Source organism: Manduca sexta, chromosome 25 (genome assembly GCF_014839805.1).
Source record: "Manduca sexta isolate Smith_Timp_Sample1 chromosome 25, JHU_Msex_v1.0, whole genome shotgun sequence".
Taxonomy (NCBI): domain Eukaryota; kingdom Metazoa; phylum Arthropoda; class Insecta; order Lepidoptera; family Sphingidae; genus Manduca; species Manduca sexta.
In genome coordinates this window covers 13,470,865-13,498,306 of record NC_051139.1, presented here as the reverse complement: position 1 = coordinate 13,498,306, position 27,442 = coordinate 13,470,865, and the positions used below count along the sequence as shown (strand labels likewise).

The following is a 27,442-nucleotide window of genomic DNA, read 5'->3' as shown; positions in this document are numbered from 1 at the left end:
TTTAAAGCAAACAACAAACATCCCCGAAGGGTTAAGCAGAGGTGTAACCAAGGCACACACCTTCGCCTGTGTGTTCTATTCCGTAACATGATAGGGGCGAGTCTATCGCCATATCGGGCATAAATTCCGTCTCCGGGTTGATACTGAGCAGAACAACCCATTATCACTTTGTCTGAGATGGATTCCAATCCAGGAACTCAGAACCGTGTACTGAGAGCAAAATTTCTATTGCGTTTAATTTTACTTATTGAAATAGGTTAAGATACTTGCCATTACTCTGATTCATAGATTCTTTATTATCTTTTCGGGATTGCTCTCAAATGGTGGCAGCAAGACTTTTGTTTCGTTTCGACTGTCTGTAAACAGTAACAGTAAAGCTTACAAAAGACTTATTTTGATTAGTTACTTCGCGGAATCGGATTGAATATTAAGATTGGGGTTGTTTATTGAAAACAGCTGTAAATAATTCAAGAAGCGTCTATGAAAACACCAATGAAACTGTAGATGCGTAAGTTTGAGATTTTTATCTACCAAGCTCCATAACAAAGGAGGGTAGGTACTGTAAAATTTACCAAGCTTTGTCACTCTCGCAGGCAAATCGGAGTATCCTCTGAACAGGGTCTCTAGTTCGTCGGGCGTCATGCGCCGCAGATAGGGCACTCTCTTCAAATCTGGCCGGTGAAGACAACGAAACGAGTTGCGATGCTGTGAAGCAATTTTACTGTTTATCGAGCGTCTTTACCCATACTAATTAAGATGATACACCCATTGTGTGGTTTATTTTGTCTTATTAACCATACACAACCTATGCAACGGAAGCTCTTAAAAGGAAAAAAATACCCACTTTGCAACATTTTTCATTGTTTTATATAGCCTATAGTCTTCCTTGATAAATGGGATATATAACACTGAAAGAATTTCTGAATTCGAAACAGTAGTTCCTGAGATTAGCGCGTTCAAACAAATAAACTTCAGCTTTATATAATAGTATAAATTGTACCGCTGTCTGACCGAAGACTCGTGTAGCGGAGACAGCTTTGATATCGCCTTTGTATTAACAGTCAGCGATATTGCCAGACGTGAAAAAATCTTCAAATCTCCTCACTCCTCCCTTGTCTAAGGGCCGGCAACACATATGTATTCTGTTCAACCTTCAGGTACTAGGCAGTAATGATGCCAACTATGACGTAGATGGGTAAATGTTCCCACCATAAGGTGGCGAATTTAGTTGTCAATTACATCTGAACACATTGAGACGTATGCTAATATGAAGCAGGAACCTTCAAAATATCAGTTCAATATGTGGAATAAATTACAGTTTCCTACTTAGTTACGTTATTCGCAATAACCTCTCTCTCTTGACAATAAATAAATATTTATGATTCTCACCCAGATTCTAATTCTTTACGACAATGCTGATGTCCAGAAATATATTATATGGATCCATGATTACCTTTACGGCGCCAGGAGGTACCTGCAGCCTCTCGCATGCGCGGGACATGCTCAAACATTGTATCACGCTGTCGTGTTTCACCGAGATCGCAGACAACCCGCTGCGTACCAGATCCTCGTTAATCTAGTCGGGTAATAAGGTAATAAATTTTCAATAGTAATTGCCACCTATCTGTGGATTAACTTATCCAACCTTCTGAAATATTTATAAATATTAACAAGCAAAAATACCTACTGTTTTATCACGACTAGCCATGATGCAACCATCGTCAATCTTGTAAGTGTTTATGAATGGTGCTGATGGTAAGTGGTGTGGGGTCCAATAGAATGTCCACTGACGAAAGATGATTATCCCCCGATAGTCGACAATTATGCTGGCCTGTTGGAACCAGATATCCCGAAAGGCGACACTTATGTGGGTCACCTACTACCAGCAAAATATGAAATACAACTTTTGCTTTCAGATATATAACATGATTCTACAGGTGTGTGCTATTTTTCAACTTATTCATACTAATGTATAGTGTTGATAATTGAAATTAAATATAAAATATAAGTGACAATTATTACAGGTACCACTTCTGAAGGAAATGTCCGTCCGTTATTCTTTGTATCTATGGACCTCTTACAATGATAATACCTGCAATTCACGGCCTTCGCAGCATGGTACTAGAGGCGGAAGTTCTTCCTTCAGCTTATGGGCCGAGTTTAGGCCGGTTGTGACGTTGTCTCCACTAGCCACTGGGTTCCTCGGCAACAGAGAACCATTCGAGGATTTCTCTCTTTAACTTCAAGTTGTCGGATGACACATCTTTCAGCGTAACGTTCGCGTTCATGTTATCTTTGATGGACATCAAGACGTTGTTTTCATGAAGTAGCTGCATCGGATATTATTGTATGGATGGGAAATGTTTAATACGAGTGTTAATATTTTTTCAGTGTTCACATTTTTACTGAAATTTTGACACTGGCGTATTCGATATTTGAAACTGATTTGTCCTGTCAGTTTCAACCATAGAGTAATATATTACATGAGGTTGAAATTTGAACGGCAAAGGAGTTTTATGATCAAGACGAGCTTCGTTCAAGAAGCGTTTCTTTATTTATAATTTTTTTGTGATTTACCCCCTGAGATTTACCTAGACCTACCGTCAAGACCTACCCTCGCCTATGAGCTATCATACATAAATAGCATTTAGTTTTTTTCTGTTATGACGGGTAGGGATAGGTTATACACATTTCGCCAGCTTAATATCCTAGATTCCGTGTAATAGATGATAATTCCATTTGTCATTTACCGGGCTAATTAGTGACTAGAAACCAAAGTTTTCACCATCTGGGTGTCGAAATGGAGACCAAAACAAGGCACATTTACCGCTCTCGTGACAAGTTAGTACGGCGATAGCAGTACAGAGTCTTTGCCACCCGGACCGGCAAAAATAACCTTTATAGGCGCCGGACGAAAGCAAATAAAAGGTCCCATTTCTACAAAACAAACACCACGCATCCCCCATAGCTGTTTGATACGTGCGGTAAAACATGAAAAATCAAAGTACTAATTTTGAAAAGCTTTTATTATACACATTTTTCCACCCACCTATGTTACGTCACTAGATGGTAAATGTATTAAACTTCGCCACCGAAGCAAGAATAAACAAACCAGGTAATAAATATATTTAGTAAAACCAAGTACATTTTTTATTTTTGTTGTGACTACACAGAATATTAGTATAATGTTTGACGCTATTGTAAGGAAAACGAAAAGACCTTTTTTAAATCAAAACTTTATTGAATTTACAAAAAAGAAAATGATTTTTAAATGAATTTAGAAAAATATTAATTATCGAGTTGTCTAGTACAAAACGTATGGCAATGCATAAAAACATGTAAGTTGTAAATCTACTACATAAAAACTTGGAAAAGCACTAGAAAAAAAGATTTCTAAACAAGCGAATGTCTCGGATAATAAATTTTGTTTGAATTACACGTCTCGACGAAATAAGTGGGTATTCATTTTTCAACCGTTTGTCATCGAGAATATTAATGTTTTTAAGATGTAGCTGATGGAGCCTCTTCAATCGAGATCAGCTATCTCCACGTCCTTCAAGTCGCTCTCCTTCACTTCGCCAGGCACGTAGAAATCCCTTTGTTCCGTCATTTCCGACCACGCAGAACTCGCGCTGGTTTTCTAAAACATTATTTCTTTATTTATTCATTAGATCGCTCAAAACAAACTCGACGAGTAAAAAATATTAAGACAAGCACAAATAAATGTGGTTAACAATTTTAACATTTCTGTAATAGGCTCTAACTTTAGTAATATTTTAAGTGAATAGTAAAAGATATATTATTACCTACGTCCTACAGCGATGACAACTATAAGTGTTGCTACACATTCCTAGACATCTACATACAAACAATGCACGCACACCCAGACAAAATCATATTTAATAAACGATATTAGAGATTTTGTTCTTATATGAATATCACCTTCTATTTCTGCTGGTTAGCAACAATTAATAAGCAATGATTAACATATGAAAAGTCGCCAAAAACTTAGTCTGATCTAAGTGACCAACTTCAAATCGAATAATTATAATCATTAAATTATTGCCCTTGGTCGCCATGGATACCTACTTCTTTAAAATAGGTTTGGAAAGCACAAACAAAACTTACTCTCTTATTTTTCTCTTCTTTCATTTCAATGAGCAACGATCGCAGTATACGATGGGCAAGAAACTCGCCGGTGCGTCGAACGTCAGCGCAGTCTGTGTGTATGCGGTTGTCGACGACCGCTTCAGCCAGGCCTTCGACGGCTTCGCCCCACTCCACTGCAAACATTTCATTATTAGTACCTTCTACCCACCACGGATTACAAATTTCGTTAGTATCTGCTATTTATGGTCGGCAAAAAATAACATCCGGGTAAAGTTGTATTATTGCCCTTATTAGGTACATCTGTCTTCTTTTTTGGGAAACATGTACCTATTGTTTTATTTTCAATAAAACTCTGACAAACCCATTGTCTCCAGGTGCTTGGATTTTTAAAGGGAGTGCTGAAACTTTCTTATATTAATTTTATTAAAATCAAAATCGAAGGTTCGTAAAATATCCCTAGGCGACGCTTAAATTCTTCTCTCAAAGATTGTCACTGCATACAATATGATTTCTTTATCAGTAGCTACTCATGGCCATTGGGACAATGCCTTACCATCACTCAACCTAGACGATTAACCATTTTTTTGCTGTACAAATATGGAATATTCGATAAACAACTTACTAGGATGTCTCATATGTGGCAACGTGACTTTGCCCACAGTGATATCCATGCCCTTCTGCACGCGCTGGCTCACCATTCTCGACAATAATTTCGCAGCTGTGTTTATCATCTGTTAAAATGAACTATCATTAACACCTACTGGATGCTACCTATCTTATGCGACAATCAGCGTAGAGAGATGCTAAAAGTTTCTCTATATCAGCCGTGTACGAGTGTGTAGTGACTACTGGGCTCTAGTTTTATATTCGTTTCATATTCCGAGTCGTTTCTAGAACATCGTAGACGTTTTATATATCCCCCTTTATGAGACAGCATCCCATGTCTCTGGGTGAAGATTTTCTAGAACATCGTAGACGTTTTATATATCCCCATTTATGAGACAGCATTCCATGTCTCTAAGTGAAGATCGAAATTCATTGCCACATATTTCAATATCTTAATACAGTTAAGTATTACAGTTTATGGCTAGCAGTGGACCCTGCTTACCTAACTTATATATTTAAAGCATAGATTGAACAAAGCAATGTCAAATGCTTACAAGTAGGTATTTATTATTATTGTTACGAACTGAAGCAAGGTCAATACCGATCCTCTTATATTGTTGACTCTTATTATCTCTTATATTGTCTTTTAGTTATCGACTTATTATTAAGATAATAAATTCAATAATCTATAAATTGTGTCAAGTCCATTTTAGAGAGCACTTCTTTTCACGTACGTCTAACGGGAAGATGAAAGTTGTAATAGTGTTCCTTGGCATTTCGCTTGGAGCAGTTGTTGGTAAATATAGCATTTAGAATTATTTTTCTTTTTAATAATTTTATAGTTACATTATTTTTAAGTAGTTCCAGATATTGGCTGAAGCAGTTGCCAGCAGCGACATTGCATTTATTAAAAAATATTAAACAATATATAATAATATTTAAGCTCAAAAATTTGTGTACAAACTTAAGAAGTTTTAACTAATGTATTTTTTTTTAATGTTTTATTCTGCTTATAGTAGTAATGATTAAATTAAATGAGTTATTTTAAGTATCTATGAAAGCACTACTTATAAATTCCTTACTGTTTATAATATCAATACAATTATTGAAAGTGATATTGCGGTTTTCGTCTTAGTTTCAGCCCGTAGTCTGGAATTTTCCTGATGCCTGATATTATGTCGATAGGCTCGCCACCTATTGCTCCCTACTACGTCGAAAGTGGGTGGCTTCTTTGCACTTCTACTTACCCCTTTGGGGATGAAATGTGATGGCGTTTATCAATACTATCCATTCCAGCTATAAATATCACGCCAATTTTAATTTAAAATGAGTCTAATAAGAGTATTCGTAACACTAAGTTGCTGATGGTGGGATGTATTTTGTCCGCCCGGAAAGCGACTATCGTTAACAAGATGTTAAAACCCGCACTACTGGCCCTCGTAAGTGTGTTGTGTTCAGGGATCACCCTGTGTATGTTCAGATTAAACAGGCCGGCATAAAAAGGCAATTCATTACTCTTTTTTAAATCACTGAGTGTCATCGGCTATGACGCTGAGTTTGGGAGAAAGAGATAACACTCCCATTTTAGCTCACAATTATATTTCAAATATGAAAAACGGGTTTCTTTTTCAAACAAATTTGATACTGATTTTACACAAGATTTTCGCAATTTTTTCTGTTACATATAAAATAAATCAAACACAGGAAGGTACCCTGTTGTGTCGATTGGCGAACGGTACCTAACCATTTCTTATTAGTCCACATTCTATCTGGGCTGCACTCAGGAGCAGTGAGGTTACTTTACCGCGTCAGAATAGACAAAAATCGTGTTTAAAACTAATCTAACTTTCAATAATTTCAGATTGCTTAGAGCTAGTCAACAAGGACTCAAGCCGTAAGTATAATTTATTCAATTAGAATTCATTAAATATGTAACAAACATTTTAATAATTTTTTCAACAGATATAACAAAATATCCGAAGCAGATATAATTAAGTTCATATCTATGTTTGAGACAGAACATCACTAGTTAAATAGAGATGCCTAAAATAAATTGGACGATAAACTAGGCTGTCGGGGAAGGATTCTTGGTTACAATTCAGTTGACTGTAGTATTTTAGTACCTATTTCTTTATGTTCATCATAAACAGCCCTGTACTAGGTCATAGAATAAAGAGACGTGTTACGGACTAAAATCCTACAGATGCTAGGATTCGATTCTCATTAAAATACCACATTTATGTATATTTTTGAACAGGATAGATATTGAACTTTCTTTGACGAAATGTGTAATACTTCAACATGTCGCTATACAATCGTTATTGGATTAGTATCTGTTCAGTTGCCGTGCTATGATTACGGAGTCCCAAAAGCTTAACTTTAAAGCAAAATCAGCAGAAATATAATATTTATTTTAAACTTTCAGCTGTTCCAGTCGTTAGTCCTCGGATCGTCGGCGGTGAGGCCACTAAAATCAATTCTTATCCACATATAGCTTCCCTCCAACACCGTTATTATCTATTCTTCTGGTATCATGAGTGCAGTGGAACCATAATAACAAGTAGAGCTATTCTGACTTCTGCCTACTGTCTTGAGTGAGTTTATTCGAATGCTTCCTGTACACCATAACAGCTACCTATTAAAAGTAATGAAATTATAGTCCCATTAGCCTCAACCATGTTACGTGCTACATAATGTGCCTGAGAAGCAAGCACACAGGCACATGTTTCTAACAGCTGTTTTGCTTGCTTATGCTATTACAGATGCTTGTATCATGATGAATCATAGCTTGACGTCCCATCTGTTTTCGAACTTGCTGAACCATATAAATAATGCACAGCAATATCATATTCTTTCCTCAATCCAGCTCAATTTGGACTCACTTCCTCGTTATGTTTAGTTTTAATCTGTATAATTCTGGTAAGCTAACTTATATTCCGATGAGCTCAACTAAACGTCGTGGATTTTGTGCGATCCAAATGATTAATATTTTTACATTTCTTCGTTGCTTTATGGTCTCTGGTGTACCATATCGTACAGGCGAGTTCTTTCATAATATCATTTTCTACAATTATTGCTGTACGTTTTACAGCGGCTGGGGAGCTGATAAATGGCGGGCCAGCGTTGGTTCCTCGTACAGCGGGAGCGGAGGAACTAAATACCGAATAGCTTCAATAGTCATACACCCACGCTTCAATAGGGGCGCTATCACCAACGACATAGCCATAATGCGTACCAGCATATTGATGACTTTTACAAATTTGGTTCAACCAGCCCGCATACCGCCTAATCCAAACTTTGTCGTCGAGAATAATAAGCCGCTCGAGGGCAGCTGGATGGGGACCTATTTATGTAAGTATTGCATTTCAATGACGTCGATTAATCTATACTATTATATAAAGCTGAAAAGTTTGTTTATTTGTTTGAACGCGTTGATCTGAAGATCTACCGCTTCGAATTTTAAAATTGTTTTAATGGTGGATAGCCCATTTATCGAGGAAGGCTATAGGCTACATATCAATATGCTATGACTAACAGGAGCTGAGCATCAGTGGAATAAGTTGCAAAAACGGAGAAAATAAATTACTGCTTGCTTCCGTTGCATAAACGATTAAAGTTACACAACAATCATGTATTGTATTGAACATTAATGACGAACTAGTATCAGATAATAATTCTGTGGCTAATTACTTCGAAACTTTTTTCAATAACATATCATTTCAGACGACATAATGTCTGCCATCCTCACCAGAGGCGGCTGAGTCATTCTGAGTTATTCTTAAAAGACGGAATTGTTGCTCTTAAAAAGATTTAAAATGTATTTCAAAACAAAGTACCCTGCTGCATCTGTCTGAACGCGATAGGCTCGTCTATCCAACGGATTTCGATGAAATTTGATATATCCCGGAAAAATCTTCCACGCGGGCGAAGCCGCGAGAAATTATAGTAGATAATGGGTAACAAGCGGATCATAGTAACGTTTAAGTTAGCATTAAATGCAGCATTCATCAAAACTAAACCTATCCCTGTAGACCCGTCTAATTGTGGCATTAGGAATTTAACATACATAATGTTGAATGGGTACATTTATATTTGTTTAGGGTAACATTTGTTAATATGTAATTTAATTTGTTTTTGTGGCAACACGCCTCCACTTCCTTCTTCCTGTCACGGGCTGCCGGCGAGCAGCCACAATAATGTAGTTCTTTAAGTTTATGTTTAAGATATCAAATTAAATAACAGTGATCCGTCATAGTGGTTTTATTAACATGGTAGCAGAGCGTGGTTGCCTGCAAATACAAAGAAGAAAAGAAGATATTTTCGCAAATAAAGTGGAAACGTGCTATATATGCAATAAGCAAAATGGCGTTTACTAAATGCAATGACGCAGTTATTCCAATATTCGACGGATCGGATTATAGTAGCTGGAAAATACGTATACTTAAGTTTTTGGAGTTTAAGAAATGTAAAGAAGCTGCCATACGAATCAAAAATGATTCGGATGATGTTGCAAAGTGGGAAGAGATGGATATCCAGGCAACGAACTACATTTATAGTGCAATAAGCAACAAGCAACTCGAATATATATGCGACTTAGATTCCGCATGCAAAATATTGGCAAAATTTGATGAAATGTACCTGCAGAAATCATCGGCACTACAGATTATATGTCGCAACAATGTAGAAGCAATAAAATTATCGAACTACAGTATAATCCGTTTATTATGACTCTGCCTATATTGACCAACCTCTTATTATGACGTAATTACACTACGAAGTTTGGTTTTCATATAAGATTCTTTATAAAAAAGTCGTATATAATGACTTCCTTACAGTGACATGTCGCTTATTGTGACCCCTTTTAATAAATTATGTCCGGTTATAATGACCGACATGATTCTTTACGCCTTCAGTAATGTTCCTTGATTCCCGACGACGTTCGGCACGTGGCTCGTTTTGTTTTCAATCTCAGTGAGTAATTGACATAGCGATGTCTTCTATACACAATAGTATTAGAGACTGTTTTTACAATAAAATAAAAACAAAAGCAGACAAAAATTACAGATTACTTACATTAAAAATATAACTTTTATGTACATACATACATACATAGGTATGTACTTATTACGTGCAATTTTTATTTTATAAGTTACTATGTTTCTTTATTAAAATACTTAAATACATGCATACTATTTACATAAAAATGTATTTTTTTCACAAAACGCTTTGTATGACGTCCGCTTATTATGACGTGTTTGTCAATTCCTTTCGATGTCATTATAAACGGATTCGACTGTATTCGCAAGTAAGTGTATTTTTTGACGACTTTGAGAAATCAATAAATCAGTTAAAACAAGCCGGCGCGACGGTAAGTGAACAAGAAAAATTAAATTATATGTTAAAGGCCTTACCTCGTAATTACAGTCATATTGGAGATCTAATAGACGTTTTACCAGAAAAAGACAGAACTGTAGATTATTTGAAAAGTAAAATTATGTTAAAATCATTGGATAAAGAACCTGAAAAATGTAATGAACCATCACGCGACAACTCAAATGTTTTTAAAGCTCACACTAGTAGTTCTGCATCACCTAATAAAAACTTTAAATGTTTTACCTGTGGAAAACCTGGCCACATGCAAAGAGATTGTCGACACAGAAATGTTAACAGTGGTAGAGGAAATGGATTTATTAGATTTAATAATAATCGTGGACATCAACGTGGATCATATTATAATTCAAGAAATATTAGAGGAAGAACTTATAATAATAAATCCAGTAATGAGAGTGGTGGTAATAATTTCCTTGCAACTATTGAGAATAATAATGTTTCAACTTCAAGTAAAATATATAATATTGAGCAGTCTGGCCACTTAACTTGGTTATTAGATAGTGGTTGTACAGATCATATAATTAATACTGATGAGTACTATCATTCATGTGAAATATTACAACAACCTATTAAAGTAAAAGTTGGTGATGGAAGAATATTAGAAGCTACAAAGGTCGGAAAAATACAAACTTATTTTATGGTCTATGGAAAAAGTCTGAAGTTGTTTTGAACAATGTTTTCTATGTCAAAGAGATGAAAGCAAATTTATTGAGCTATTCAAAGATTACAGACAATCATAAAATTGTTTCCAGGGGACGACAATCAAAAATATATAACGTCTATGGAACTATTATAGCTATAGCAGTGAAAGAAGATAGACTGTATAAATTAAAAGGTTATATAAATGCAAGTACATTACATGCTAATTTAGTGAAGAAATCAAGTATGACAGTGAAGGAGAAATTACATAGGATGCTTGGTCATATAAACTTTAACAATTTGAATACTATGTGTACAAGTGAATTATTGAAAGGATTACCAAAGGAGATTGAATGTAAGTACATGAAATGTGCTATATGTATTGAAAATAAAATGCATAACTTGCCATTTAAAAATAATAGAAAACGAGCACAGGATATATTAGAAATTGTACACACAGATTTAAATGGGCCACACAGAACTACAGGTTTTAATGGTGAAAAATATTTCTTAAGTTTTATAGATGACTATAGTAAGTTGGCAAAAGTTTATTGTATTCCGTCAAAAGATAAAGTATATAATTGTTTAATGCAGTATGTTAATGAGATACAAAATTTAACTGGGAAAAATATTAAAGAATTGAGATGTGATAATGGAAAGGAATACATTAATAAAAGAGTGTTTGACTTTGCAAGATCAAAGGGAATTATGATTAAATCTTGTCCGCCATATGTGCATGAATTAAATGGCACAGCAGAGAGGTTCAATAGATCAATAATGGATATGTCAAGATGTCTATTGGCAGAGGCAAAAGTGCATAAAAGATTTTGGCCTGAAGTGGTTATGGCCGCAGCTTATTTAAAGAATAGAACATTAACAAATGGCACTATAGAAAGGAAGACGCCTTATGAGATATTTTTCAAACAAAGGCCAAGCATTGAAAATTTAAGGATATATGGAAGTAAAGTATTTGTTAGAACACCAGAGGAAAAGAGAAAATGTAAATGGGACAGGAAAGCCGAGCTTGGCATACTAATGGGCTATACAGATGTTGGATATAGAGTATTAATAAACAATAGAATAGTTGTAGCAAGACATTGTGATATAATTGAAGATGATGTAATGTGTATTGGTCTCGATGATAATAGAGAAGAGAAAAATGATAAAAGTAATAGCCAGCCGAATAAATTGGAAGAGAAAATTATAGAAGAGAAGAAAGAGACTAATGCAGAAGAAAATAATGAGAAAATTAATGAAGATTTGAATGCTGAAACAAATGAAAGTTATGATGATAATAAAGTAATTGAAACAAGAAATCGGCGTAAAATCAAGCCACCAACTCGGTTTGATGAAGAATTTGGTTATTATTGTATAACTGTTAACTATTGTGATGCTATGATTCCAGATAATTTTCAGGAGGCAATAACTAGCGATGAAGCAAAAGAATGGACTGAGGCTATGAATCGTGAGATGAACAGTTTGGCAAAAATGAGACCTGGAGACTTGTAAGTAAACCAGCAGACAAACAGCCTTTAGATGTGAAATGGATATACAGAAAGAAAGCCGAAAATAAATTTAAAGCTAGGTTAGTAGTAAGAGGTTTTCAACAAAAAGATTTTATTGATGATATATATTCACCCGTTGCTAAAATGCAAACTTTAAAATTGTTATTGTCTTATTGTTGTCAAAATAATCTTAATATACATCAGATGGATGTTGAAACTGCTTTTTTAAATGGTAAAATTTTATCTGAAGTTTATGTAAACCAGCCAATTGGTTATGATGATGGCACTGATAGAGTTTATAAATTAAATAAAACATTATATGGTTTAAAAGAAAGCCCTCGGGCTTGGTATGAATGTGTCAATAAGTTTTTAACTAGTCTTGGATTTCAGAGAAGTAAATATGACTTTTGTTTATATTTTAAATTGGATACTAATGTGAGTGTATACATTTTGTTATATGTTGATGATTTGTTAATATGTTGTAAAGATGAAAAGGTAATGAGTAATATTAAAAACAAACTGTTAAGTAAATTTACTATGAAGGATATGGGTAAAGTTAAAGAATACATTGGAATACATATTGATTATGATTATAAAAAGAATAAGACCATGACACTGAGTCAGGAATCATATATAGAATCATTAGCTAAGCGTTATAATATAATAAATACAAAGTTATATACTACACCAATGGAAGTAAATCTTAAACTAGAAAACTGTAATATAAATGAGAATGTAAAATATAGAAATTTAATTGGAGCACTTTTATATATTAGTTCAGGTACAAGACCAGATATATTGTTCAGTGTTAATTATTTGAGTAGATTCCAAAATTGCTATAATGAGACACATTTTAAATATGCTTTGCGAGTACTTAAATATCTTTACTTAACAAAACATATAAAATTAATTTATAACATGAATATAAATTCTGATATGTTAGATTGTTATGTAGATGCAGATTTTGCAGGAGATATTGTCAGTAGGAAATCAACAACAGGATTTGTAATTAGACTGTTTGGGAATGTAATATTTTGGAAATCAAAGAAACAAAATTGTGTAACAAAGTCATCTACATTTGCTGAATACATTGCGCTGTCAGAAGCTGTTACTGAAATTAAATTTATAGTTTGTTTAATTAATGAGATTTGTCAGAAAGATTGTAAACCTGTAAAAATATATGAAGATAATATTGGAGCTCAAATTATTGCTAAATACGGAAATTTCACAAAAATTCAAAACATATTGAAGTTCATTATCATTTTGTTCATGAAAGTGTTAAAATTGGTTTAATTGATGTTATAAAAATTGCATCTGATCAAAATATAGCTGACATTTTAACAAAACCATTGGGAAGTAATAAATTTAATAAATTTAGAGATATGTTAAAGTTGTTGTAAAAGTAATTTATCTTTCAGATGGATATTATGTTGAGATAAATATTGGTTTAAATTGTTTAATTAAAAGATGATAATTGTAATATAAAAAATAAGTTACAATTAATATGTTATACTGAAGGTAATGTTTATAGAGCTATTGTCTTGATATGAGTAGTGTATGATATGATTTAGTTAAAATATAAATGTAAGGAGGCATGTTGAATGGGTACATTTATATTTGTTTAGGGTAACATTTGTTAATATGTAATTTAATTTGTTTTAGTGGCAACACGCCTCCACTTCCTTCTTCCTGTCACGGGCTGCCGGCGAGCAGCCACAATAATGTAGTTCTTTAAGTTTATGTTTAAGATATCAAATTAAATAACAGTGATCCGTCATAGTGGTTTTATTAACACATAATATTTTATTTGATTTTAAGTTTGAGATTTGATTTCATGTGACGTCATATTTTAACTCGATATTTATTGCGAAATTTGCTTTAAACATTAACCTAACCTAACCACGTCGAACTAATATGCCGTCAATTTATAGTGATAATTCCTGGCTGAACCTACGCTTCGTTTAAATTAATTCGATGTAGCCAGTAGCCGTTAATGTGGCCAAAATATTACAAGTTTAAAACTTCACCGATGATCATTATTATTAATGTTATTTCAGTACGGTGGTAACGTAGTCAGTCAACTTCGGCGCGTTGAAATGAATTCCATAAACCAAACCGTGTGCGCATTGAGATACAACCTGCTCGGGAAAGTTATCACGGAAAACATGTTGTGTGCGGGCCTTCTTGACGTGGGAGGTCGGGGGACCTGCGGCGAGGACGCCGGCGGCCCTGTCTACTACAAAGGTACCGTCGTCGGGCTCATATCGTATGGGGCCCAGTGCGCCCTACCCGAGTACCCCAGCATCAGCACACGCATCACTAGCTACCTCTCCTGGATCCATGCCAACGCCTAACCGCTCGCCTCTTCAGAAACCAAATAGTCTTTGCTAACTCATATTAAACTTTATTATCATAATTTTGTTTTTTTTTTTTTGTTTTATTAAAGCCTTAGCTATCCGCCAGGACTGATTGTGTTGATAGTGAGCTGCGTGGGCGGCGCGCATTGGACAAATTTTCATAGTCTTCTAATAAATACAAATATTTGTTGTTTAATATTATTGTGTAGCGTGTGCCAATCGCCGTAACGGAAGACTGATATTTCCCGATATTTTACAACTTCATCATCATCACCACCTATAGGAAGTTCACTGCCGAACATACGTCTTCCCTAAACATCTCTAAGCAAGGCAAGTCTGAGTTTTCGCAACTTACCTCCAGCAATTTTTTTCTTTCTGGCAAGTAGGTGCCGACAGCCACAGGATCAGGGAGATCTTCAATGCGGTCACAGAACGTCACCTCGGCCAGTTTAGTCAGGGACGGCTGGAAATAACAGCGTTGTATTAACAACATAAGAACCTTTGTGTGACTGATGCTTCCCTTTGTTATTTTTATTTATTTTATTTAATTTATTTAACGACACACCAGCAGCATATCCATTAATAAATTACAAATAACACCATTATTAAAAAACAATTTTGATGCACATGCCCATTAAAGGTATGTATGTACCCACTAAAGGTTGTTATTATGTATGTGCGGTACGGTGGGGAGAAAATAAACTCAAATTATATGGAAACCAATTTTTTATTCAAGGATGGATGAAAATTATTCCCGCGTCAGGCATCTGTATTTGCCAATAACATGTCATGAGACAGTACGCCTATAGGCAATGCATGAGAATTATTTTAGTGACACGGCAGGTTCTCATAAGTTAGTAAATAATACGGACAGTATGCATAATAACATATAAGTATTATTGAAATAAACTATTTTTCGGATTTTATCACGGGTTTTATATTATGAAGTCTGAAAACTATTTGGTTCAAGTATTACATAACGCAATTTGGGGGAAGGGGGCTCTTGTAAAACGTTACGATGCGTTACAGGGGCGGGAGGGGGGTTTCCTACAAAGCTTTATGTAACATTGTTCTTTTTTTATTTTTAAACAACAACAAAGGTATTTTAGCGACTTTCCGGTATTTTGCGTAAAATAATTGTGAATATTAGAAAAAGAAATGTAAATTTAGATAGTTACATAACTTTTGAATGGGGAGGGGGGGGGTGTACAGGAAAACCTTACGGCGCGTTACATGGGGGTGGGGGTCAAATATCAATAAAAAATGCGTTACGTAATACTTGCACGGCCCCAAAGCTGTGGAATAGTGTGCCAGCATACGTGTTTCCCTTTTCCTACTTCTTGGGGTCCTTCAATCGGAGCGTGAAGAGAATAGGCAGGCCGCCATAACTGTGCCGTAAGCCCTCATTCTGGAGATATATTTATCTCTTGCCGGTTGGTATTCTTTTTGGACGTCACTTCACTTACCATCGCGTGCAGACTTGTAGTAAAGCACTTTACCGTGCCTTTGATAGAAGAAAATAAGCATTGTTGGTCGCAGCGTTACCACAGGCGTGGGGGGTCGATCCTTGACGCTCTTCATGTCGACATCGGTGGTGGTCTCCGGCGCGATGGTCACGATCTCGCCGAACGCTATCGACGCGCCGTGAACGTTCACGTATTGCCTCGCCAGCTCTGCTGCCACTTGGACGGACCATCGTGGTACTTTCGCGCTGTTGGATAAACAAACATGGAGGTATACTAGGTGTTCATCGCGGGCTATGAAAGTCCTTTTCTGGGATAAGAAGTAGGTATTATGATTATTCATTAACATCTATAAATTATCTAGACTTTTATATTTTCGCAGCACTTTTGAATTGTATAAATTCGTATGGTATTTAGCTTGCTTATACTATATGAAGTATGAAAATAAATAAATAAACATCCATATTTCAAATAGCAATAGACAAGCCCGATCTTAGGGGTCTTCGGCTGGGCAATTGCCCAGAGCGCCAAAAATAAAGAGCAGTTAAATTAAGGGCGCCAGGCGGTTACACGGAGACCTCAATTTTCTCTCTAAGATAGCAAAATTTTATAAAAATGACCAAGCTCACGAGTTAGATAAAAATATTTTGTAAAGTATTTTCTTAGGAAGTATATGGAATAATAATATTCTTTGGAACGACTTAATGACTTATAATATGCCAATCCAAAAGGCAGTGAATATTATTTTTGAAGGTAAATATCTAGATCAGGTCCTGGCATTAGGAGCGACATACTGACCGTTTCTTGGCGGCGGTGGGGCGGTAGTTCTGGAAGAACACGTGCGCGGCGCGCGAGCTCACCACGCGCTCCACGTCGCGCAGCAGCAGGTGCACGCGCCGCCGCGCGAACTCCGTCACCGCGTTCTCCAACATCTGTATTCGGAGATGAACGATCTTAGTATATAATGTAATGATATCAGCCCTGTATTATATACTGTCCCACTGTTGGGTACGGGCCTCCTCTACTACTGAGAGAGTGCCTCCTCTACTACAGTGCGGATTAGTAGACTTCACACACCCTCGAAAATTCCTATAGAGAATTTCTCGGGTATGCAGGTTTCCACACGATGTTTTCCTTCACCGTTAAAGCAAGCGATAATTCACAAAGAACACACACATATTTTTTTAGAAAAGTCAGAAGTGTGTGCCTTTGTGCTTTGAACCCGCGGACATTCGTCTCGGCAGTCCGTTCCACAACCAACTAGGCTATCGCCGCTTACAAAAATGATCTTAGTATGGCTGTCTCTAGCTCCGGATTTAAACCATCTCCCTAGTATAAACTGTGGAAGGTTGTTGAATGTTGGTTATGAATAATATAACAAACAAAAAAAAAATATTATGATCAAGTGAGAGATCTTATTGAATTATGGAGAACATAGCCAATAAGGATGTGATTTGAATGTATAAACTATGTTAAGTAACATAAGTAAAGACTGAAGGTTTGTTCTTGACGCATGCTTACCCAATAAGACCCTATTTTGTGAGTATGTAAATTCACTTGCCCACATAAATTATAATATTTTGACTACAACAAATGAGAAGAAAAATATTCCTGATATTATATTTCAAGGACGTGCGTCTTTCTCCTGATTAAGACGTCGCGCAAACGCCGTCAACATGTTTCTGAGAAACTATAATGGCAATTACTTCAATAAGCTCAGTTTCATAGAATTGTTTACATGGCGCCTATATCGCAAATTAATCCAGTACCGTTCGTACCGTATTTTCAACGGTCAAAATTTTTTTTATTCATATAAAGATATCCTAAATTCAGCCCCAAATTAATGTTTACAATACAGGAAAATGTTCCATATGATTTACCTTGTAATTCTTATACTTTGTCCTTATCCCCGTATAAATGCTTTTAGGCTGACTATACCTACATAACCAATATTTTTTTTGGGATAGAATACCTCTTCAAGCAACTTGACTGGAGCAGAAGGCAACACAGTTTGCAGATCCATCCTGGCCCGCGCCTGTCCCAAAGTCATCAGAGCGTCGCCTTGTGTCGACACCGCTGTGGCCATCGCCTCGACCGCCAGTTGCTGCGCTAGCTCAGGGCTCATGCCTTTTGCTCCACGCTTGGACTGTTATGCAAAATTAAATTTGCTTGAATTTTGTAAATAGTCTTTATGTGCTTTTTTTGTGTTATACTTTAGTGTTCTCCCTATGTAAGTGGTGACATAAGTCACCCACAAATTAATTTCTGACGTATGTACACATATTTACATCGTCACACTAAAGTGTAATGCTATTAATTTTTTTATCAAAATTTAGCATTAGTATCACAGGCTTGTCCACTTCTTGATTAATCCGATAATCGATGCTGTTACACGATAGTATGATCTTAGCATTAGGAAAAGAGAAAACACATTTTAAAATAGAACAGTATAGAAATAGTCGACGAACCTTTTCAAATTCCACGCCCATTTTCCTAACGAGTTGATTCGCCTTCGCTGTGCCGCCGTGGATTTGTTTCCAATTGGCTAGTCTGATTCTCTGCAGTTCCAAGTCCGTATTGTACGCGTAAACTTCTGCCTTCCTGCATAAAACAAGTTCAATTTTAACAAACCTCTAAACCTCTCAATAAACTTTCGAATTTAACACTATATTACTAAGATTATTGATTCCGTGGCAGGATAGGTACCAAGCGAGCAATTAAGTAATGATAAAGGAGCAATTACATGAGAATATAAAACAATAATATTTACTTTGCTCGTCTCATCGCTCCAGCCGTCATATCTTCTGTGTACAGCTTGAGGAGGAGTGCTTCTTCTTGTATTTTTTGATTCTGAGCCTCTACACGCATTCTCCATTTCTCATTTGCCTGTGTAATCATGCAAAAGAAATTCCCGTTTTAGTTTAAAAGTCTCTATTTACCTCCATTAGATTTGCTAGTTATGTAATTCCATGATTAGGACTAATTGCGAAGGTCTAATGGATCAATAGTTGATATTACAATTAACTAAAAATATACATTATGAAAGCAATTCGATACATCACACTGATTACTGCACACAGTGGTCAATTTTGACTTGAAGTTTAGTGTAATCTATCAATTTTAACATCGGTCAAGTGTAGCCAGGCCCACTGCAAGCAAAGATTACAGAAAGACAAGCGAATTAGGTGAATGCTGATACCTCATCCTCAAGTCGTTTCTTTTTGGCCTCCCTTTCTTGCTTGAGTCGATTCAATCGCTTCTTTTCATTCGTCCGCCACTGGCGCACCATGGTGATCTTTCTACGCAACTCCATCTCGGCTGCGGCCTGAACTCTCTGCTTTATTCGGTTCTGTTTCTCATGCGCACGCGCCGCTCGCTCGCGACGTTGCTTCTCGTTGTACTCCGCCAAATATTTCATTCTGGCTTGTATTTTCTTTTCTTGTTCTTTGGCTCTGTGAGGTTTTTGAAATAGAAAAACCGTAAGAATTTCTTATTGATTAGAAACGATTGATGGCCTTACATCAACAATTTATACAAATGATTCCAGGTAATATTATCATTTCTATATTTTTTTTATTTAACATAATGTCGTTAGCCTGACAAAGTGACTACAGTTGGCTATGACTGGATTTAAAAAAAAGGTAGATACACAAATATGCTATATATTTATGCAAAAATCAAATAAATCTTATAACTTCAAACACAAACATTTACCAAAATGCAAGCAAGGCTGCATTCGAAATAATTTATATGTCACTTAGTATATCCACAGAAGAACTTGCAATTTCTTTCGCATCGAACGACAGTAATTATAAACGAAAACAAAAAAAGAATCTAATGAAGCCGGTTGGGGACAGCTTGCGAACTATTTACGGAAAGAACTGCGCGATAAATTTTCCTAGGTGACGCTTAAGCGCTCTTCAAGAGTCGGTCCGCAGCTAGGGTTGATTTTAATTAGAAAGCTTTTGAAGTCTCGCTGTTTTATATTAATTTATGAATACAAACTGAAGTATTTTTATTTAAAATATGTATTTTAGCACCACACCTGTTTGTCTAATAATAGTAGAGAGTTAGAAGTAAATACACAGCACAAAAATTACCCTTTCAAGACCAAGAAAGTACATTTTTATAGTATGTAACCGTCGCTGTAAAGTTAATTAGTTGCATCGGATCTCTGACACCCTTCTAGGTAGTGTAATACATTCAGCAGCACAAAGTAATCACAGTGTTTAAAAAATATTACTATTTAATAGTATTTAATAGTATCCCTCTCAGTAGTAGAGGAGGCCCGTGCTCAGCAGTGGGCAAGTTTATAAGACAGGGCTGATATTATTATTATTATACTATTTAATAGTACTGAAATTTTACGTATTATACAATGTATGCGCAATGTATAGGTAATATAGTGATTAGTGACGAGGCTACCTTCAAAATAATCATAAAATATTAAGGTAATTCAGATACAACACTATTTTTTTATGCGCGCACGTCAAAGTAACCTACTGCACCTGATGGTAAGTGAAGTGGGATTCAATAGAATGTCGACTGACGAGAGATGATTACTCCTCGGGAATTGACACAATTATGCTGGCCTGTTGGAGCCGGATATACCACGGCTGATCCCGGAACGCGACACACTTACGTGGCCCACTATGGTGGGTTTTAATACCTTGTGTACGGTGGTCGCTATCTGGGATATAAAATATATCCTTCCATTTTGCCATTCCGTCAATAAATTAAAGCACACATTCGTCTTTACGTATGGTAACGTCATGCCAACAATCATCCATGAATAACAAATATTTTCACCAAAAGTTCCTATTTTACTTTTCTGATATTTTGATCATTTTATAGATCAGTGCGAATTTATGATCATATTGCGTGAGTGTATCTCTTACAAAATGCGTAATGTTTCCGCTATGAAGAATTATCTTACTAGTTCCATTTAGGCGTGAAAATTAAAATATTTTTATGGTTTTATTTTGTTCGAAACTTAAACTTTTTTATTTTACAAAGTTATTTTTAATAAGATAACTGTGTTACGACAAGTTTCAAGCATCAACATAATTTCAAAATAATCTTGTATAAACTCAAGCATTTGTCCCCCAAACATTAGAAACAAAACTTAACAGCCACATTGAGCCACTTATAGTCCCAACAAGTGATAGGGGCGAGTCTATTGCTATACAAGGAGGCATAAATTCAAACTGCGGGATGTGTTTTTAACCGACTTCAAAAAAAGAAGGAGGTTCTCTATTCGACTCTATTTTTTATTTATGTTTTTTTTATTCGAATTTCACTAAAATTTTCGTTGTTTTATCCTAGAACATTACTGCAATACGTTGCCAATAAACTAATAAGGCGGTAGAATTATAAAATGTATCTTCATATCGAATCATGTTCTAGTTGCATTGTCCGACATTAAACTTGTGCTATTTGAATGCTATGCTATTTGAAGTTACTTAAAGTAAATAGTAATTTAGTTTAAATGTAAATTTGCAGTGTACAGTCTTGATGAATAACACCCCGAAATGGTTTATGCAAATGCAACAAAGTTTGCGACTGCGGAGCGACGCGACGTCGCGAATGCACGCAAGCGGTTCACAAACGAAAAGCAATTTGGAATGCGAATAATCACCACTAGATAATATCGGAAATTAATTCAAAATCGCTTTATAGATAGTTTAAAGCGACTTTGTTGCAGATATGGACGAGTTTAATATTAGTAATTAATGATATTGCGATTGAGTTAAATTAAATTATCCCTCTTAGCCGAATTTCAGCCATGGCGGCCAACCTCAACGGAGATCCACCAGGTACGCAGGAGATATTATAATGCACAAGTCTGTGCCACAATACACACGTGCACTCTCTGTCCCTTCACTCTTATAGTCCGATAAGACGGCAATCCGACATGACCAACGAGATCAGGCGCAGGACCAACGGCTTTACGTGCTTTCCGAGGCACGAGGGTACCTACTACATCCCTAACTCCGAGCTGCGACTAGGTAATTTTTAAGATGGAAAAATGCAGTCACTATTATTTTTGGCATGTCCGGTGATTCGCACACAGGACCTCAGCGGCGTAGGCGTATTCGTACATCGTATATGTTGCAACTACGCCTACTACTAGTCCACGAGTTATTTAACTCGTGAACTAGTAATTTTACTATGTACAATGATTCCATGTCGGAATCTACTTAAAAGTTTTTATTGAGACTCATAGACTAATCTAAGCATTCAAAACTCCTGTGGATTTAATTTCTTCAGGTTCATGGCCAGGGGCCAGAATGCGATCACGACAAATGGTTATCTCATTATGATGACCTCTTCGAAACCGCTTATACCATCAGGTTCCCGAACTTACAGATTAAAATCCCACTTCAAACATCAGCCCATTTTGACAAAATTGTTTGAAATATTTCACAATATAAGCCTCAATCAACGCAGACAGTTAAACGGCGTAACTACAAGTTGCGATTTAAAATCTTGTTATGTTTGAGGGAAAATTCCGCACCAAATCTCACGCCACTTTCGTGGAGTTTCAATTAAATAATAAAACCGTTTAACGTGACAAATGAAATCTGCAAGAAACGTCTAAATTTTGTAGACATTGTCGAATTTCTTTGTTGTAGGTTATATTTCTTTCGCAATTGTTTTGGAAAACCTTAAGAAATTATTGATCTTTCCAAAGTAGTGTCGTTAAAAATACTTAAAACTTTAAAGTTTCAAAACGAAGAAAATTATTCGTATGGAACAAGTCTAAATATCATCAAGGAATTATTAACTAGCGGCTACGAAGATTAACGTTCAAAAACATTGTTTTTTCGTTAATAAGATTATGAAGCTAAAATACAAAGAAATTGATTAAACAACAAATTGAGAATTATATGGACAGCGTGCCTAGCAGAAACAGCAACTAAGGGCTTCGCAAGGCAACTAAATGAAAATAGAGTGTCACCATTAATCAGCGGGTGGATGCTCACGTACCGACCTTGTGATCCCAGTTAGGCCTGCCTATTCTCGCCTAAATATTCAACAGACACTCATTAGGCTGCGCAATAAATGAATACACCCCTTTTGAATGGCGAATAAAAAACTAAGTTGTGTTGAAAATTGTCTTTCTTAGAGACCAGTTTGCTTTCTTTAGTAATGTTGCCCAGACGAATTGCATGCCATTACTTATTTATTTCAACTTATAAACCTCATAAGCGGTGCAAATTAATAACCGTTACAATCATAACAGTAGATTAAATACCTTTAAAGTTATCACCAATAGAATATTTACTTACTGTAATTATAAACTCCGAAACCATAATATTTAAATATTGAACGTTACTAACAGTCGTTTTTTTTCGGCCCATTCATCTGCATGTTCCTGCGCTACCCTCTCTAGGTGTTCTCTGGCCTTCTCCGCTTTGGTGAATACCTGCAACCGCCGCGCCACGTCCACCTCCACTCGCTTCAGCGTCAAGTCATCGCGCGCTCGCTCATCCTGTTGAAATCATTATCTGTGGTAACTGATTTTAACTTGCATAGAAATTTATAATGACGTAGAATAATGTTCTACAGAATAGCCAGTGGATCCACTAATAAATTTTAGTTCACAGGGTTTATTTCCGTCATATGATGTGACAAGGTGAGTCAGGGTTTCGTTTTACATTTTACATATTGGGCATAAATTCAATTAATAAAGTATTCGAAGTCTTGAAATTCCGCCGCCTAAGCTAATAGTTCAAATAAGACGTAAGCGTATTGAAGCGATTTAAAGGTATTTTTTAAACCCGTCAAAATTCAATGTTCAGATAGGATCATTTTCCATTATCAAAAATCATCTCACCAGATTCCTCATCTCCACATGAATTCGGTCCATGAACTGATTGTACAGATATTTCCTGTACTGATTGAACTCCTTCAGTGAGCACACCGCCCTGCCTTCCTTGGTGCAGTAGCCGAGCTGCTTCATGCGTCTCCTCGCCGGCTTCTGCGCGAAGTGATGAGCCAGGTGTGGGTCATGCATGGGCACGTAGTCATAGGATACGTTGTTGCAGTACGGATCAGTCAGGTCGAAGGTCGGCTGCGGGCCGTCTTTGCCGAGGCCGAGACGACGCACCTGGAAGCGGTTTTCTGTTGTAATGGTTTTGGTAACAATAGGATTATGCTGTATTTTAATATTAATATTTTAATTGCTGAAGTTTGGGTGATTGGATATTTGTCAAAAGCAGTAACTGCTGGATTATGAGCATCATAACCGCCCATACACATAAGCAACATGATCCGAATTTTGAATTACAAACGACATCACTATACTCGTTCCACTACGAGTTGTTTTACTTTTTAACTTCTGGTGGAAAAAGAGGGGTGTTAAAGTTTAAGATGTGTATCCCTATGTCTGTCTGTGGCATTGTAGCTTCTAAACGAACGAATCGGTCTTGATGCGTTTTTTTTCGTACAATCGAGATGGTACTTAGCTATAATTTATGAAGATCTGTTTGGTTAGAAGAATATCAGAACATTTTCTACTTTCATAGGTCTGATTGTTTTAAAATTTTCTGTATTGTTATTTCGGTGATATTTTTAAGACATGGTAACGTTCAGCTGATGCTGCAACGTTAAGTAGTCTGCGGGATACACGACTCCTCTGCAGCTTACAGTAGCTATACCGTATTTGGGCTTAAAATAATAGTATCAATGATTAGCTGTTAGGCATCGAGTGTTAGGTAGATGATGATCGAGGCCCATCGTGGGGAAAATAATAATCTAAAAAGTTAGAAATAAAAATTAAATCAGATATTTAAAAATCCCCTGATATAAAAAGAAGTTTGTTTTCGTTTACAAGTAACTTGTAATATTTTGATCCCAGCGTCATGGGACAAAACCTCTGACCGGAAATTGAAAATAATTCTTTAGTAGTCGTCCAATGCGAAGACGGTTGGGTCAGAATATAACTAGTAGGTAATTATTTTAAAGTAAACGACAAACACATAATTTTTTTAAGTTTTTTTTTTTCAGTTAAGGCTTGTTAAACATTTAATTCAAAATTTGTCATTAATCTATCTGCAGCTGCAGAGGTTTAACGCGCGATTCTGCGGGAGAGCTAAACTCGTAATCTAAACTAGCTTCGAGGCGTAAAAAGACAGGATACAATGTAGCCTTGATTACTTTGTAAAAGTAACCTACAATCTACCCTTAAATTTGTCTTCAAAATGATTAGCTGTAAAACAAATTGCCGCTAGAAACAAACAGACAAAATTACAAAGCGTATTTATTTTAGCTATCTGACGTGCCTATACACAAAAAAATATTAATGCGTTTCATAAATTTATATGCCATTTCGTAATTTTATGTACAAGTGATTGGCATAATAGCGGAAACTAGTTAAGTAAAGCTAAAGGCACCGCCTAAGTTTAAAGCATCCGGGGGTTATTCTCTACAACACACGACATAATGACGTGCGAAATTTTATCTATATATATATATATATAAAAATGAATCCCTGTTTCCCTTGGTCACACATTCACGCGTGAACGGCTGGACCGATTTTACTATTTTTTTTTTGTTGTGTTTGTTATTGTCGGGAGAAGGATCTTATAAAAGAAGAAGTTAAGGAAGATGAGCGGAACGTTAGAAAATTTAATAAAAGTTAATTTCAGCAGTTGAAAGAATGCGCGCTGCAAATTCATAGTTAAGACGGGACAACGTCTGTCGGGTCAACTAGTTGAATAATAAAATCGTGCGTGGTATTTTGATTTATTTTGATGGAAATCTGAAAGTAAGTGCTTTTCCCTGTTTTATTATTATTACTAAACAAAAGGCATAATACAAAACAAAATCATTATTAACAATCCTTAAGCACTAAATTACATTAAGACTAGTTTGCCTTCCTTAAACGTATGCCCCAATCGAAATTAAACATTGAAAAAAGGTAATATGAATAGGAAATATTCGGTCCTTTAAACGAAATGTAAAGAGGCGGCAAACCTTTGGCTCCCTTTGATATTTAGAGTGTTATTTTTCTTGGTAAGCAATACATTTACGTATTTTAATTTTAGGAATTTGCTACATAAATGTATTACTAAAAATTACTGCGTGAGGTAATCTTTAAACTTGATTAAAAACATTTGATTAAGTTCACATTTCGTATATATTCCGGTATTTCTATAAGCAAACACTTAACTTTCTTTGGAGAGATTTGTACAACTATGATATTTATCTACTACTTTGATAATAACAAGATTCTGTAGATCGTAATGATTCGACAGGGAAATTGCGGTCGATGCCGAAATGACGTGACGGGCTTGCTTTAGTCGCCGCGCAAACGTGTAACTTGTACCCAAGATAAGAAGCTGAATAAAATTGATAAATTTCATAGGATCTAGAGAAACCAAAGAGTTTGTGGTTACGTCAGAATGAAATTCTTCTTGTAGAATATAAACTCTACTGTTTTTATTCTGATACACATTATTGAATTAAAATCATCCATTTAAATAGTAACCGCATTAATTAAATAATTTATTTATTTTTTACGCAAAGACCTCCAACGAAGTATACACGGACATATAATAATAAAACAACGGCGTAGCCTAATATTATTATCACCTTGGAAGTGTCAATTTAATTAATAAATAAATAAAAAGTACTGAATCTAAAGTTACGTTTACGCCTTAAGAGTTGAACTTACGCAAAACCCTCGGAATGACGTTTCAAAGAAAATAATGGGCCAGTCAGGAGTTGGGGATGCGCAGTGAACCTTCAAAACGCCTCTTTGATCCGTCTCAAAAGAAATACCCGCTTTAAGTACCGCATTTTTGATCTTTATTTTATTATAGAAATCGTACACGTAAGTACATTTTTTAGGGCAATTTTACAAAGCTACTTATTTTTTTTTTCTATTTATTACAGATCTAAATCATAACCTGATTATGTCGCTCTGGTAGATAAATGTTTAAATATTTAACTTTCAACAACTACATAACAAACTTAAATTACTTAATTATACGCATTACACTTATATGAGTTAAAATATAAGATACACTTTGACTAACAATTTTGCGCTCTTTCTTTTCGAAAATTATCTGACTTATTTTAGAATAAGGTACACATTTGATCGGGGCGTCGTAAATATCGACTGAAGAGCGCAGTCAAACTTCATCTGACTATAATAGCTAATTACATTGAGCGAAGTTACTATGAAATTGTCGCCAGTTTGCAAATTATGGATTTGGAGAATTCTATCTATTCCCTCACTGATTGCGGAGGCAATTAACTGGGACCGTCAGGATCCGGGCATCCATGTGAATTCTTCGAAATTATGACGAAGTTTTCTGGTTTTACAATTTCGAATGTATGTCAAGTCTGCCAATCTATACTA

At 35.7% G+C, this 27,442-nt stretch overlaps 1 protein-coding gene and 1 pseudogene across 2 annotated transcripts; both read right to left on the bottom strand.

Annotated features, from left to right (window-relative positions):
* Positions 1–27: 27 nt before the first annotated feature.
* LOC119190616 lies at positions 28–2,336 on the bottom strand (annotated as a pseudogene).
* A 1,026-nt stretch (positions 2,337–3,362) lies between these two features.
* Positions 3,363–24,184, bottom strand: LOC115441483 (the record flags this gene model as incomplete). Of its 2 annotated transcripts, none has more annotated exon segments than XM_030166294.2 (12): positions 3,363–3,640; positions 4,129–4,283; positions 4,733–4,841; positions 14,964–15,071; positions 16,154–16,319; positions 16,870–17,003; positions 18,044–18,217; positions 18,540–18,672; positions 18,842–18,957; positions 19,271–19,523; positions 23,415–23,566; positions 23,912–24,184. In XM_030166294.2, coding segments are annotated over 12 exon segments (1,887 nt in total), but the record flags the coding sequence as incomplete, so codon positions are not given.
* Positions 24,185–27,442: the final 3,258 nt, after the last annotated feature.